Source organism: Sinocyclocheilus anshuiensis, unplaced genomic scaffold, assembly GCF_001515605.1.
Source record: "Sinocyclocheilus anshuiensis isolate Anshui unplaced genomic scaffold, SAMN03320099.WGS_v1.1 scaffold542, whole genome shotgun sequence".
Classification (NCBI taxonomy): domain Eukaryota; kingdom Metazoa; phylum Chordata; class Actinopteri; order Cypriniformes; family Cyprinidae; genus Sinocyclocheilus; species Sinocyclocheilus anshuiensis.
Genome location: NW_015547685.1, coordinates 353663 through 371162, shown reverse-complemented (window position 1 = coordinate 371162; position 17500 = coordinate 353663). Strand labels below are relative to the sequence as shown.

The 17500-nt window shown below is 37.1% G+C and overlaps 1 protein-coding gene across 2 annotated transcripts in view; it reads left to right on the top strand.

Moving 5' to 3' along the window:
* Positions 1-17500, top strand: part of LOC107703241 (adenylate kinase isoenzyme 5-like) — a 116839-nt gene that overhangs the window by 87305 nt on the left and 12034 nt on the right. For both annotated transcript variants that reach the window (XM_016505789.1, XM_016505788.1), the window contains exons 9-11: positions 5239-5281; positions 6748-6792; positions 13066-13229. In XM_016505789.1, coding sequence (XP_016361275.1) covers positions 5239-5281; positions 6748-6792; positions 13066-13229 — 252 coding nt within the window. The remainder of the gene's footprint in view (positions 1-5238; positions 5282-6747; positions 6793-13065; positions 13230-17500) is intronic.

Sequence of the window (17500 nt, the reverse complement as noted above, 5' to 3'; positions counted from 1 at the left end):
ACATTAATGAGGAAAAAAAATTAACTTAAATGATTTTAGCAAATGGCTGCAATATAACAAAGAGTGAAAAATTTAAAGGGGTCTGAATACTTTCCGTACCCACTGTATATATATATATATATATATATATATATAAGATCATAACTCTACATTCAGCTTCATAGATTCATGCACAGTTCAAAATAAGCTTAAAACTATAAGGAACCATCAGTGCTCCTGCCATGGATTGTTCGGATTGCTTTTGCTCTCTTTTTGGGAGTGTCTTGTTCTCTTCACTTGCTTTTTCCTTTCACCTCGTCCTCATCTCCAACCACACATACAGACACACACACACACACACACACACACAAAACATAGAAACATGTGTTATCTTCTATTCAGAGGGTTCTCACTGTCTACCAACAGATACGGCAGGGTTACATGAAAGTGGCCAACCAATTAGACCCTCCCTGTTGCTACGTGTCTGTCAAACTAAATTCCTGAATCTGTTGCTTCTCTGTGCATTTCCATGGAGATGCTGTCATGCTTTCTCTATTATATTTGGTTAAAATCATGGCTGTCTGAGTGAAAAGCAGTCGTTAAGGCTCCTTCGTGGAGGATGGTGTGAGGAGTGTTTATGGATGTGGATCAACCCACATTCCCACCGTAACCCTTTCATCTGTGTCCATCAGTGGTGCTGCTGACAGCGAACTCTCCGTGCCGTCAGCATCACACAGGGAAAAACACTTCTGTAGATGAGAACAGATCTCAAAGAAGTCTTCAGCTCAGTGTGCGATGTGTTCAGCAGGATCTTGGCTCAGGCCATGCTGGCTTGGTTCTGTTGCCAACCACTTGGATTAAGACGTCCATCTACACTGCAGAAAAGCTTTAGTACAAGACAAAATATTTATGACCTCATTTTTGTTCTATACCTTCATGTTTTTAGCAGCCCATAACATTCTACTGACATACAGACAGATGATAAATTAAAGGAAAATAAAATGTCTTGCCAATTCAGTTCTTGGGTCACCATGTGCCCATTGATTCTACAAGTCTCTGGAACTCTGCTGGGATGGTTTTGATGATTGAGGTGGACTGCAGTATTGTGTTACTCCATAAAAAAATTGCGTTACTTGGTTACTTTTTATGGAAAGTAATGCATTTTGTTACTTTTGCATTATTTTTTGTCTCCTGGGCTGGTCTTGTTCATTTGTTTTTAATAACAAAAAAAAACAAAAGTTATATTTTTGGCAACTGTAAAGGCCCTTTCACACCAAAAGTTAAATTAATAAGCATCAGGCTGAAGGAAGTGCCTCTACCTCACTTCAAATTTCTTAGGGACAGGAGAAGTGTCAGTGAATAAATGGAAATATAAAGTACTTAAAGTATAAAAAAGTAACTCAAATATTCCATTGTAAATTTAAAAGTAATGTGCTAATTTACTAATTACTTAAAAAAAAGTAATCTGATTACGTAACTTGAGTTACTTGTAATGCGTTACCCCCAAAACTGGCAATGTCTAACACACTGATCCATTTAAGTAGCACTTAAATTCATCTTTATATGTAATTTCACAATCCTATTGCCTTTTAAATAAGGTTAAAGTTCAGAATGTACTGACAAATATGTCATGTATTAAAATATATTTGCAATTACACAAACTTTTAATTTGACATCATTGCAACGTGCACATTTTAAAAGTGTACTTAAAGTGTATTTAAATCATGTACACTTAAGTGACCTTTTATTTCATTAATGTTATCTTAAAGTACAGTTTTTTAAATTACTAAGTACACTAAAAGATGCACATTATATACAAGCACTTCTTTTTCACAAGGGCACTTTCATTAGGATAGAAATGTTTCATCATAGGATACGAGTGATCAGTCAGAACAACTTATTATTAATTTGACGTGACTCTGCCCTCAAAGAAGGGAAACTATGCCAGCAAAAAGCCCCAAGAGCCACCGGATTTTCCTTTAATCTTCTCCCATCTGTTATATCAGTGGTTAAACTTATTTACATAATAATGGTAGAGGTTTGTGTTATGGATGTTTGCACTGTTGAATGTGCAGGTTATGTTTGTTGTCATTCGGTAATGCTGTGTAACATATTAGTTCCATTTTTGGACACGTAGCATGTTGGAACCATATCTTTGGCCATGTTTTTTTACGTGTAGCATGTAAGTTCCATGTTTTTGGACATACATCATTCTAAATTCCATGTTATTGAACATGTAGCTTGCTAGTCCCATGTATTTGGACTTGTATTATGTTTTAACCATGTTTTTAGACATAGTTAGTTTTTTTAGAGGTAGTACCATATTCACCATGGTAATATTATTATTGGACATTCACAATGTCATGTTTTTGGACATGTACAATGGTAGTGCCATTTTTTTCCTGCACCTTTGAAGTGCATTTGAGTACCATGAAAATGCTATAGTATATGGTATTATATTCCAAAGTATATTTAATACAGTATTCATTTAGTAGCATACTATATATTAGAGATATGGTATCTGTTACCATCACTTTACCATAGTCCCCTCACAGTAGTTTTTTTATGGGTTTATTTTTGCTCATTTAAAACTATGAGATTTTTTTTACCAGCAATTACAGAAGGCAATGTAGATGAGATGCAGCACAAGAGGACAAGCGTCTCATCCAGCAGCTTGTGCTGCGTTATGAGACAGGGGAGTCTGCTGAAATCATGCATACAGCACTTCTTGCAGCACCCACGGCTCCTCCACACACAAAAACAAGGCAAACATCCACCGTGCATCAGGCGACCTTCGCTGCTGTTCAGTCTGCACAGCTAATGAATGAGAGGCAGACTGATATTCATGAGAAAACATCCTCCATGGTCAGAGAGAGAGAACAGTAATAGAGTAAGAGCAAAAACATGCAATGGAAGGAATTGCACTCAAAGGTCTTCACTGCAAAATAATTATAAATACGAATATTGACTCTTTGATCCTCCTTTGTAATTCACTTTGGTTAAGTGGTTAAAGTGTCTGATAAATGTAAACGTAATACTTTTTTTTCTGGAAATTTCCATGTGGTAATACATTTTTTGGACATGTACCATAGTAGTGCCATATATTTTTATATATCATGGTAATCCCATTTTTACCATAGTATACAGTATTATATTCCATAGAATATGGAATAAAGCTGGCAGTACTCACGTGAAGAAGCATTTGTATCAGAATCAGTAGCCAATCAGCTTCATCGTGTGTTCTAGTTACTGCCAGTGTAGCGGTAAATGGTAAACAGCAGTCAAAATCTGGCTTTATATGCTGCAATTAGTTAAAAAAAAAAAACCTAACATATGGTGATATATCAGGATTTTATGTTTATGATGGTTCCTGAAAAGAAACCAACATTAAAAAGCTCTCTTCTGATGTGATTTGCATGTAGGCCATATTTAAGACTGGAGGGTCCAAATATAAAAAAAATGTAACAATCATTGAAAAAAGCCCATAGTGATCAAGCACTAATGGTAATATTGGGATTGTCGTTTACTCAGTGGCTATGGCTAGGATTTGTGGCCTGAGAGGTCCAAGTAAGAGCTTGTTTGCAGGCTTGTTGGTCTGTGTATCGTTTCTCTCTCTCTTTCTGCCAGTGAGTCTGGACCGGCTGGCCTGCCCACATCACAAACACGCTCATCAGCGGCACCCTGCACTCCTCCCACACACACACACACACACACACACACTCTTTTTCATCTCATCTCTAATGCTAAAAAAGTGGCAAGTTACTGCCTAAGGTTTTTCTGTTAAACAGCCCAGAACTCTTTTAATCACAGCAATCACGACACAAACTGTCAAGTTCCCAGTTTTCTGTGGTGTGTTTATGTTCAAATACAAGGAACCTCACAGCTTTTGTTTTAATTAGCTCAGTGAAACTCATAAAATGACTGCCAAGAAGTGTCATATTTTCACCCTAAAATCTAAAGAAAAAAATACATTTGTAATCTTTTTTAATTTTGCATCAAAAACATGAAGCCTATTTTCAAGACTATTACATTTTTTGACATTGCTCTCACAATAATCAAATGCTTTTAATGGTCCTTCAATTCTCAGCAACCTACTCAAAATGAATTCTTTACTTAAATTCAGAAAAACATTATAGTATCTTATTTAAATTATGTACATTCATTATGCACAATTTTAAGTATACAACTTGTAGTATTTGTTTACTTTGTGCTGAATTTAATAAACAAAATGCATTGCATTGCAGTAATGAGAAATTGGTTGGGGAGGTGCTTTATTTTGAAAGCGACACAATTCAAAAGCAATAATTAAAAAATCTAAAAACAGGGTGACAGAAGGTGGAAGGAAGATTTCAATCTGTGGCGGAAGAATGTAGTTCCACACACAAAAGGGTTTTTAAGACACACAGTGCGATATGGCTTTAAATCAGCAGGGCTTTGTGCAACAACATTTCTATAATCATCCATCACAATGAGTAAAACTAAAGAATGTAGTTCTGATGTGCAGCAAAAGATTGTTGAGCTTCACGAAATAGAAAATAGCAAAGTATTAAAAACTCCCAGTTCCAGTCAACTGGAGATGTTAGAAATCTGCCGGATAGTTTGAGTGGCCAAAGACTCTCCAGGGATCACAGCTGGAGAATTGAAGAAATTAGCTCAGTCTTAATGATCAGAAAACCTTGTTCAGGAGGGTTTCAAGAAAAAAAATCCTTTGCTCTCAACCCAAAACAAGCTCCAGCACATTCAGTTGCCAGACACTACTGGCACTTCAAATGGGACTGGCTTCTATGGTCAGATGAAACTACATAAAAAAAGCTTTTTAGCACACACAGTATAGGTTTAAAGGGATCCACAGGAATAAGAAGTACCCCATGTCCATGGTTAAATATACTGCCAGATCTTTAATGATGTAAGCCTACTTATTCAGATCAGAGGTTGCAAAAAGTATTGAAAAACAACACTTGTTTCGAATTTATAGAAAATCGAAGTATACATACAGAGATTTTTTTTTTAATTCAACTACTTTTGAATAATAAATTCCAGCTTTATTAAATATTTAAATTAAAAATAAGCATTCGCAGGTGTGAAAACTCATTGAGGGTCAGATGTGCAGTTCCTGTGCTGGTTTGGATGTCATGTTATTCAGAGGATCTCTGGATGGGATTTAATCATAAAATCATTGTCTTCTGTTCTTGTACAGATCTGTGAGCTTTTTAAGAGTAATTTAATTCCTTTTCTTATTTGTCTTGTTCTCTATGGCAGACTGATGAAGAGGTGGCTGGATATGCAGAGGCGACTGGAGAAAGTGAGTGCAGTATCTCTCAAGTTATCTTTGTTTGTGGGTTTATTTATTGTTATAATGTTGATAGAAGAACAAATATATGCTTGTTGATGCAGTTCTGAAAAATTGGGAAATACACAATTAAGAATATATAAATAGTCTCACCAGACTTAAATTCTTGGTCTGGGGGGCTATATAATTTGTTTGATGTTGCTAAAGATTTTAGCCATGAAACGTACATTTTAGCAATGTTCCCTCTAAGCTGCACACGCAGCGACCGCGCAGAAGAAATAATATGCCGCACACAGGACAAACGCAAAAATGAGTTGGGAAAGCCATTTGATTGAATTCTAGTAAATGCGAAATAACTGCCATTATAGAGTTAGAACCGGTGAATGCAGGTTTACAGGTTTCATAGAAAGTGAATGATGTGCGCCAAATGAGTCGCTGTAGAATGTAGAGTCGAATACTTTAATGGTTGCAGACGAAATAGCTCAACACGAGAGCCAACGCGAACGTAATGACATGTGAAATAAAACGTCATGCTTTAAAGTAGAGTGGCTTGATTAAGTGGTGGAAATAGCATTTATAGAGACATTTATAGTTACACACAGGTGTAGTAGTGTGCAAACTCTACTGCATGGGGATGTTTAGATAACTGTAAAAGAATTCACATGTTCTCGTTTTTTGATATTTATTGAAAATGTTTGTTTTATATTATATTATATTATGAAAAATGTTTTCTCAAGTAACCTTAAACGTGCATCATTTAGTTGCATCAAGGGTTAAATCAAATATAAATAGTACACTAAAGTTAAAAGTTACACACTTGTGCACTGTACAGGTCTGGTATAAAGAATGTTTCTGCTCAGGTGGCTGAAATGTCCGCACAAGAGAGACAATTTTTGCTCAACAAGAAAGAAAATTAGAGGAAACATTGCATATTAGTAACTATTTTGTGTGAAATCACCTTTGAAATTCAATCTTAATGTTGAGTTGTGGAATTTGAGTTGTAAATTCAGGTCTCAGCGTTTAGGTGGCAAAATTCAGGCTGAAAAATGTGCCACTAAGTTTGAATTTGCCACAAAAAAATTGTATTTCAAATTTCAAAATGTAGGTTTGTTTGCACAAAATTGTAGCAATTTTTTTTAGAAATTCTGACGTTTAGTGACACCAAATTACACCAAATCCTCCTGTCAAGACCATAAACTTGATGACTTTTTTTCAAAATCAAAACTGGGTATAACCATTCTGATGCATAACCACTGACTGTCATGACAATTTCTCTTGGCACAAATAAAAAATTATAAAGATTGTATTTTACTATTATGTATTTGTTATTGGTATCCCTGCATTTCATTTATTTATTTATTTTTTCATTTTTGTCATTAATTTGCACCATTAACTGTACCGCATGTCATTACAAAGCTATATTTTAACATGCTAAAGTTGATTATCTGATTGTAATTTCTTTTTTAATATGCCACCAGGTTTTCCTGTGGAGACCAAGAAATCAAAGGTCATCTTTGTGATTGGTATGTTAGCTGACAATACTGCATTATCACATTATACAATCATTTCATTGCACATTGTTTTCATTATAGACAAACACTCAAAGCAATGTTTTATTGTGCCTACATTTCCCCCAGAAGAACAGGTCAGGAGCAATGTTGTGATGCAAAGTACATACATCACAGCTTATTTAAAATATATCAGACATAATAACACGCACTACCAAGTTTCTTTTGCAACACAGACGCACAAGCAGAATAATGAACTGTGAAATTGGGGGCAGGTGAAAGCTTCTGAAGTGTCCTAATAAGGTTTCTAATTGAAACTGTTGGCAGTCTTCATCTGAAAATGACTCATGTTCTGGAAAATGGAAAGCAGACGGTCAAGATGGTACGAGTCTTTGTGTGCTAGGGGCTTTCCTCCCCTCATGTTTGTTCAAAAGCTCTAGCCAACTAGGATGTAGTGAACTGAACTAAAAGCCAAGCTTTACATCTCTTTTTGGTTAAAAGAGACGTGAAGAAATCAATTAGGCGGTCCTTTGAAAGGAACCTGGTGGAAACGGTCTGTGCTCCTGTCCTTTGTCGAGTCAGCAGTTTGGTACAGCAGTTAGGCTTGTAGTTTTGGTTTGGATATGATGGACAGATCTGAGATTGATAGCTTGAGTGAATTACACTCTGGAATGCACTTGACCACCCTAACTGACAATTTAAAAACTTGTTGAAAGATTTATCAACACTGTATCTGCACTGTAGTACCTGTCCAGAAAAATAATTAGATTAGACTTAATAGCCAGACTCAGGACGCCTTTGAAAGCATTTCTTTTTTTTTTTACCCAGATGTCTAGAATATAATAGAGAGATTCAGAGTAGCTTGACAGGGTAAAAGCACAATTTTCTGGTTTTTGAGCTCACAGGCGTATAAAACAATGTGTCCACAATGAAGGGGCATGAAGAATAGGATAAATCCAAGCCTGATTGAAGTGCTCACATGTGAAGGATTGAGAAACAAACAGCAACTGGGTAGGATTGCTAGATAATGCATTGTGATCTGTAGTGATTCAAAATTCATTTTATCAGAAGAAAAATCTGAGAAGCGAAACACCTGAACAAATATCTCTATTTGTTCTCCATTGTATCTCAGTGCTGTTTAGAAGAAACAGCTTTAGAGATGCTAAAAAGATTGTTTTATTTTTGTGGGCCAATATCATATAACCCATCATATAATCTTGATATCAATTTGACGTCAAATATTAGTCAAGACTTGATCGAGATGCTGTAACATCATTTTAAACTCAGTTTGGATGGCAATTTCTTCCAGTGGTAATTGGCTGAAAATAGGAAGTTAATCCCATACTGAAATTGGTTTAATGGGTATGTAGGCAAATATGTTTGACAATCAATTTACATCAAATCAACGTCATGTCAAGTTTTTGGCGTCATTTTGATTTGCATATTTGACCTGTTTTTTTATATCAGTTTTGATGTCTTTTCAACAGCAATTGCCCACTGGGAAGATATCTAAGACTGGCTCAAAACAATATGTTAATTTCTTTGATTTAATATGGACAGTTTAACAAGATAATTAAAAAATAACTACAATTTGTGCACCATCATTTTTACTCCACTTCCTGTGTCTAGTGCTGTATGGTTATGGTGTATTTGTTTTTCGAGGACAGTCCACAGATACTGTATAATCAGCTACAGTTGCCATTACACTCTTATAACGGTGGCTGTTTTAGAAAGAGCAAAATGCAGGATCCAATTGCAATAAAAATTGTATTTGAAGGAAACCCAACAAAACGAGATTAACAGAACACAGGGAAAAACAGAACCAAAACAAACACGCACACACAAAACATCCAGGAAGGACAACATCAGGGGCCTGTTTCAATAAGGAGGTTCAACCAACTCTGAGGGTGCTTTCACACCTGTAGATCGATTGCTTTGTTCCGAAACAGGGATTAAAATTATTACAATGTTGCTTTTTATTCTTGGTGCGGTTCGCTTTCACACCACTGCATGGTACGGCACGGTGTGGCTCGGTACAGTTAACTTTTTGGGGATTTTCCACTGGGTACAGTACCTGGTACCTGGTACTTTTTTTAGTACCACCTCGGTTGGGGTTCCAAGTGAACCGTACCGTTAACAAAACGTGATGTGTAAACTCTGCTGATCACGGATTGGCCGGAGAGAATCGTCACTACCTGCGTCACTGAACTTGCGACACAAACACAACAGAACCGCTAGATTTAAATCAGCACAGCCAGCGAAGGACCGAACGTAACTGTTTTGAACAAGTGCGCCTTTTTTAACAACCAAAAAGTGGCTGTTTCCGTTGTCTGTTGAGGAAGAACAGATGTTCCTCTTGTTGATAGCAGAGGAGCGGATCCAGCGAGAGCTTGATGGGGTGACGCAGAATGAAAAAGTTTCGCGGCAGTAGAGGTGGCGCAACTATAATGACACGTGAATAATCCCGCTAGATCGGATTGCTTTCTCACTACAACTGAACCGCTCCAGAGTTCATTTTCAGTCGAGCCGAGACCACCTCGTTCAGGCAATCTCGGACCGATTGTTTTGACGTGGATCCGGGCGCGATTGCCGTGTTCACATATGCCCAAACGGAGCCAGGTGTGAAAGCACCCTGAGTTGAAACTTGAACTCTGAGTTGACTTACCCTGAGATGGGAAACTCTGAGTTTTCAGGTCCAGAATGACTGAATTGAGTTAGTTCAATCGACTCTTGAGTAGGTTGACTCTGAGTTTAGCGCGTGCACCACGACTATGAAAAGCCATGATCAATGGAGCTCCGAAATTATGATTCACCATGGCAACAGCACCCGACAAAAAGACGTCTGCATACTTCCGAGTCAATACGTAACTTTAATTCTTAATCATTGTTATAATATCAAAGGTAAAAAGTGGCAGAACGGTAAATTATTTAAGTAATATTAATTTTCATGGTATCCTACAGGCGAAAGAAAAAAGAAAAAAAAGCAACTAAACATGAAGTATAAAAACATAATTCAATCAAGGTACAGCTTTAAGCAAAACAGGTTCATGAGTGTAGGCTACATGACTTTGCAAACATTTGACATATTAAATAAATATAAGTCAGTGTCTATTTCAGCAGCTTTTTCCACATAGTCTAATGCTCTTTTCACATAATTAAATGTTCTCTAATCCAAACTGTTGCATTTCTTAATTAGAGTAATGAAATTAAGATTTGACTTCTACTCAGCCAACAGTAAGAAAGCACCAAAGTAAGAAAAGCTCTTTTAAAAAAAAAAAGAGTATTCCAAAATACTCACTAAGAAATGCATTTTTTTGCAGCGGGAATGAATAAATGAATGAGGTATTTAAACATCGCTTACGCTTTAAAAAGGGGGAGGAGACTGAAAGAACTACCCTCATTTTAAGGTAGACATACTCAGAGTTTTCACTTAACCTCCTTTCTGAAACGGCCCTCTGACCAAGAACAAGGGAAAACACTGGGGTTTTAAATAACAAGGAACAGGTGAGGCTGATTAAGCGCAAGAGAAATGAAGAGGCACATTGAACTGCCAGTCGTAGCATTTCAAACCGAGAACTCTCCACATGTTTGCATAATGATGCATTTAAAAGTTAATGACCAAATGTATCTTTATAAAAGTATACAATGTTGTTGCAGATGAAATATAAGATGGATAACATTATAGAAATACATTTTCGTCAGGTTAGATATTGATACCTGTCCGTCAGTCTTGCATATCCTTTTTTTTACTAATCGAATCCTCATCCAACACGTAATGGGTTGTGGGCAATATTAGCGGTTAAAATGTGTACAGATCTGCACTTCGAATTTCCACCAGAAATAGTAAACCATCCGGGTACCTTTGGAATACTTATTTCAACATGTTATGATTTGGGACACACTGATTCTAATTTCGAATACTATTTAGGACGGATAGTATGCGAATAGGGAAGCAGCATGGGACTAGACACAGGAAGTGAACACAGAGACAAGGAACAAAATATACTTCAAAATAAGAGTCCTAAACACAAAACAGGAACGCAGGCTTGACTGTAACAGCTCTCCTTGAAAGTCTGGCGATGCAGGACCTGCATGTTTTATTATTGATATGTTTTATTAATGTTGTTCTGTAACTGTTGTTAATATACTATACTGTTCAAAATTGTGGGGTCAGTAGGTCAGTAAGTTTTTTTTTTTTTTTTTGGAAGAAAATAATACTTTGATTAAGTAAGGATGCATTAAATTGATCAAAAGTGGCAGTAAAGACATTTATAATGTTACACAAGGTTCTCATTTCAAATAACTTTCTATTCATCAGAAAGTTATTAATCCTGAAAAAAGTAACATTTTCTACAAAGATATTAAGCATCACAACTATTTTCAACATTGATAAGCATAAGAAATGTTTCTTGATCACCAAATCAGCATATAAAAATGGTTTCTGAAAGATCATGTGACATTGAAGACTAGAGTAATGATGCTGAAAATTCAGTCTTGCTGTCACATGATTAAATGACATTTTAAAATATATTCATATAAAGACTTTTTTTTTTGTTGTTGTTTTTAATTTGGATAATATTTCACAATATTAGTGTTTTACTGTATGTATGATCAAATGCAGTCTTGGTGAGCATCAGAGGCTTCTTTCCTTTTTTATTATTTTGTACTGTTCTCTGAGGTCCACTCATAATGTTATCAATATTTTTACATCAAAAAACATCATTTAGAAGTAATCGGCTAATAGGCTTCTGTCCTGTTTTGACCCCCCTCATCAGACTCGGAAATAAATGCCCACTGCTATGATTGGCTATGTTTGACAGCCTACATCCTTCATAGATGGACGCTGATTTAGGTTAAAAACACATAAATCAAACGATCTGTAATAACAGACAAAGCAATAGTGACTATGTTATAAAAACAGTTACTCACGCTTGTGTGGTGCGACATTACTGTCGGATCCAATATAATCGTCACAGCATCATCTTTTAGTTTCAATCTTTCCGAAAACCCTGTGTTGAATTGTGCCTTGTTTGTAAACTAATCTGCGGTAAAATTAAGTGAACAAAGGACCAAGTTCTTACTGACACAATCTGGAACTTCATTAAAAATAAAGTTCATCCACTCTTTCTTAATGTTAGGATCAGAAGGAAGGCGATGCAAAGACTGTGTTTGTCCAAAATTTGGCACTGCACAGCGTCTTGTTGTCTTCGGAGTCATCTTAATCGTTTGGTTTCTGTGTAGACCTGCATTTGACTCTCTTGTTATTTACACTACATGCGCGAATCAGTGGGCGGGGCTAAACAGGCAGTGATGTAGAAGTAGGCTTTGATCTTCTTCTGCGGAGGCGGGATTTAGCCACACTATTACGTCATAAAGTGGCACATTTCACAACCTGTCGTTTTGGCAGATTGGCTTCAATATAAGCTGGTTTTAGGCTAACGAGAAAGTTTTGAGTTCTGAAACTTTTGACCTCTTGTATATCAAAAGATCAAGGGAATTTTGATTTCTCATTTCATGACCCCTTTAAAATCATAAAAATTCTTACCGACCCTAAAACATTTAGAACAGAAGCATGAGATAAATAAAAACAGATTAGTCATATTTAATGTTTAAAAAAATTGCTATAATGGTGAATGGCTAAAAATAATTATTTTATCCTTAGACAATTAAAAAAAAAATACAGAGGTATTAGTAACACCGTTATTGGCCTTTGAAGTGATTTGTCACCTTTCACTAAAAGTGAAAATATCAACAATTGTAACATTTAATCAGATAGCAATGTAACTATAAAGCATTGATTTTGAACCAATGAGATTTATCGGTGGGCAGGATCATCCAGTAAACAGAGTCCAAGCAATTAATGAAGTATGCTTCCACTCACTGTTTTTGTTTGCTTTGATGCTTGATTTTTTTTTTTTTTTGATTTTTCAGAAAATTCTTACAAGTTTGAAATATGCTTACCACATCCTCGTCATCAGTGTTATAGACAACAGCTGTTGGCTGTGTAGGAGACGTTAACCCTGGGGAAGTCTGCCTGTGGACTGTTTGAATAGATAAGGGATGCCCTGAGCTGTGTGCAGAATCTTAATGAAAGCCTGTGGGAGTTCAGTAAGAAGGCAGGGTCGGGGTGGGCCAGCGCATAGTGTGATGTACAGACCATAAGATCCCAAGACAGTCAATTACTGATGATCTGGCCCTTGTTTCCCACTATTTAGAACAAACTTTACCATCCATTTTATTTACAGCTTTTCATTATAGATCTGTTCTCAACTTTCTCATTCTGACCAGGTGGGCCGGGATCGGGGAAAGCTCTCCAATCGGAAAAGATAGAGGAGCGGTACAGTTTGAAGCGCCTGTGTCCTGGGGACATCCTGTGCAGCGAGTTGCAGTCTCACAGCGAGAGAGGACGGTTTCTCCGAGACCTTTTGGAAAGAGGAGAACAGCTTCCCGAGGTGCACAATCTTGTCAAAGTTCATTACCGAAAATTACAATGATCAGCTTCACCTTCCCTGGATTTAACACTTATGAAACAAACACAGGAATACACACTATTTCATAACACTTGTAAATGTAAATTAATTTGCACTTACAGTTGTCTTTCCTGGATTGACACATTTCCTATTGAAACAGGAAGTTGTGCTGGGACATCTAAGGTCTTCCTTTAAAAAAACAGTCTATTAGAAAAACCACATGAAAGCTTGTATCATGAAGACACAAAAATAATCAATTCCAGACATGTACTTCTCAAACAATAGGCTTTTGGGAAAATAAATAAAGTATGAGCACAGTCAAAAACAGTAGAAATATAGCACAACTGAAAACACACGGACAAACCCCAATGTTCAACTCCCTGGTGCTAGTTGGAGGCAGGTGGCAATTATAATTTAGTGAAAGCAGACAGTTTAAGCTAGAGAGCATTGGACAACATTTGTATATGCCCCTCCAAAAAAAAAAAAGCTATACATTTTTGTCCATTTCCCAAAGGAGAATAACTATCTGTCCACATTGAAAGAGAGAATAACAACAACAATAACATCCAGTCAGATAGCTATATACAGTTGTGGAGCAGGATTGTGGAGCAGTGAGCAATGGACAAATAACATTTTATTTTTGGTCCATTTTCCCAGAAGAGAAAAGCTGTAAAACTGAAGTGTTTATCCCTTAAAAGTTCATTTTGTCAATTTTTAAGAGCATATCTGGAAAAATCTTTTTTTTTTTTTTTTTGCCATTATTACAGTTAAAGATGTCATGACAAATATATTTCAGTCAGGACCACTCTGTTTGATTAAGATTATTGTAGAAGTCCTGAACATTATTTTGGCAGCAGGCTTTGCTCTGAAGGGTTCAGATTCTGAGCTGTTCACAAGCAAACCTCACTGACGTTTGAAACCCTCAACACAATGACGTAGTATGTTCGATTCTAAGATCAATAAGAACTGTTGGAAGAGGTGGTATTAAAGGGAGTAGCCTTGATATTAAAGGGAGTAGCTCATTACTCTGCCTCTGTACCTCCATCAGTGACCACTATGCTCGCAACTTAGATAAACTGCTGCACTTCCTCAATCAGTTGTCCTCCAGCCATCAACATTGGAACATTGGTAAGGGCACCTCCCACTCTCATGGATCAGTCTTAGTCTATGCCCTACTGATTCTCTGTCCAATCTTAACTTTTGTGGATGCTCCCTTGTCTCAGTGTAGCGGAGAAAGCATATTTCAATTATAATTGGGAAAACTGTCCTCTGGTACAGTTTTACCAGAGGACAACAACAACACAGAGTATAACAGTTAGCTTACTTGAAGATAGGCGATCACTGTCCCTTTAATTGCAAGCTATTGGCAATAAACAAAAGCTTCGAACAACAAGTATGTTTCCAATAATACACAAAAAGCTTTGATCAACAGCACGTTTTCTAAAAACATGCAGTTTAGCCGAACAATGAGAATGAGAACACGTGTCTGTGCGACAGAGTATAGTGACGGAAAGCTAACTTAAGCCCTGCTCAGACTACACGATTTTAGCCCGATTTTGGCACGATCTGCTTGTCATAGGGTGTCGTGGGGATTTGTAAACGACAATGGGCGTCGGGACGCAAGATTTAATCATTTCATCTCGTGTAGTGTTTCATAGTGGACGACAACCGATGCCACGTCTGCGACGCTTCACGACGTCATCGCAGAAAGACTAGCATGTAGAATTTTTTTTCCCAGTCGTCCACGATGAGTTCTGTCACAACTGTGACACTGGCCTTAATGCGTGAATGAAATGAAATGAAAGCTGAATTAACGTTTCTCTGTGTGACAGACTAGTGTGTTTCTGTGCGATGGAACGAAAGCTGACAAACTGTTCTGTGCGACAGAATCGAAGGCTGATTTAGCGCATTTTCTTTTCAACGAAACTAAAAGCTGATTTGACACGTTACAGACTCAAGCTGTTTTAGTGCGAGTCTGTGCGACAGACTAAGGCAAGTGTGAGTACGGATGAACTTATATATCTTATTTATTTGTAGTGGGAGGAGTTACAACAGCTGATGCTGGCTGTCACACCGTGGTCTGCCTGAACTACGCCTGAACTCCATTTGTCAATCAAACTACATATATGCAGAAACGTTTTTTTGTTTGATTGGCTAACATAATTTAATTGGAAAAAGTAGCAACTCCCCCTCACTATTTGACGTAAGTGTTTTGACAACATTATCCATATAAAACCGTCATTTACAGACAAAGCATCATGTGCCTCATTTACAAAACAATCTGCAGTCAAATGCTCTGAAAAAACATTAATCATCCAACACGAAACTACCACTGAAAATAAACCATCCACTCGTTGCTGATGCTGGGATCCTTTTGAAGTCTGTGAACATTGTTTCACTCTTCCATTTGTCCTGTTGTCAGCAGACTCAAACACGTGAAGTTCATCAGAAACTGAACACACATCTGTATTACTGTATCCAGTGTAGACAGCGTCTGTGATTAGAACGAGTTCTATTTGCTTTTTACATGACGCAATTCTCGCATCTGCTGTAGGCAAGTGTCAGCTGTTAAGCGACTGAATGTTAGTGGGTGGGGACTGTGGTACGATGATGTATAACTATTCGCCAAACAAACAGTTTTTGGAGCTTAATTCAATAGAAGCTTTGTTTATAATGAGGAAAACTTTTTAAGCTATGAAACTTGCAGGATGTTTTAATGGCACAAAGACCTTTTATATGTTAAAAGCATTGTTCCCTCTTTTTTTTCTTGCTGAGCAAAAATTTTCTCTATTGGGTGGACATTTCAGCCACCTGAGCAGAAACATTCTTTATAGCGCACACACAAAAAAATTGTGTAACTTTTAACTTTAGTGTACTGTTTATATTTGATGTAACGAAATGATGCACATTTTAGGTTACCTGAAAAAAATTTTTTTTTTACAGTCCTGTGTTACCAATAAATTCTATTAAAAAATAATTTTTAAAAATCGTTATAATATAATATAAGAATTTTTTTTTATTGCTCATGAATTTCATTTTTGAGGCGAATTATTTATTATGCTTATAATATCATATCATAATAATATCATATAATATTAAAAAAAAAGTGAATTATTTTACAGTTATCTAAAACATCCCCATGTAGTAGAGTTTGCACACTACTACACCCGTGTGTAACTATAAATATCTTGGAGTTTTGTTACTGTTCTTTGCTCATCATCCACTATTTCCACCACTTAATCAATTAAAGTATTCGATTTCTACAGTGACTGATTTGACGCGGTTACATTCTCCCCAGTCTAGGGTTGGGGATAGCGAACAAGTAATTTAAAATGAAGATAATGGAGCAACAATACCCACCCCTCTCCTGTCCCAGCTCACACACAGAAACACAACGGAGCGAGAGTAAATCAAATAATAAGCTTTTAATTCACAAAGTATCATATAACAGGAAGCGTGAATCTTCAGGAGGGGTCAAGGCCAAAATAACAAAAAAGAAGAACTAAAACATTAAGTAGACAGTAACTTACCTAACAAATCAAAACCCAAACAAAATACAATACTCTCCCCTTACTCCCTAGCTGTCAATAAACAGGAGATAACAAGGGATCATAAAGTAAATGGCAACCTCCTCCCTACGGCTTCCGAAACAAACACAAATTAATAACACCGGAACGAAAGACTCTCACTCAGAATGACAGCAACCCGTCACCTATCACAAGACCACAGGTGCATTGATTGTCTGGGGCAGGAGACGGTGGGCAGTAACGGCAACGACCAACACCGCAGAGCTCAGTACGCCGCTCTCCACACACGCTCTCTCCCTGCTCTGCTCGCGCCCAATGCGTACAATGCTCGGGCTCAGTGCTCCTAATGCTCGGGCTCAGTGCTCCTCATGCTCCTCTTCCTTCTCAGCTTTTAACCACTCTCACTCATCCACATAAATCAGCTGCAGCTGCGTCCAATCAACACTGCACAGAGTGAAAGGGAAAAAGAGAGAGAGAGAGAGACGGGAAACGGCACAATGCATAGAACATCTCTGCATATTGACCAATCAGAATAAACAATAAAAATACTTATGTCCGGAGGACGTAACAGCGCACATCATTCTCTTTCTATGAAACCTGTAAACCGCATTCACCGGTTCTAACAATATAGCGACACCAACTCTATAACAGTTTGCCCGAGCATTGCAATTATTTTGCATTTACTAGAATTCAATCAAGTGGCTTTCCCAACTCATTTTTGCTTCT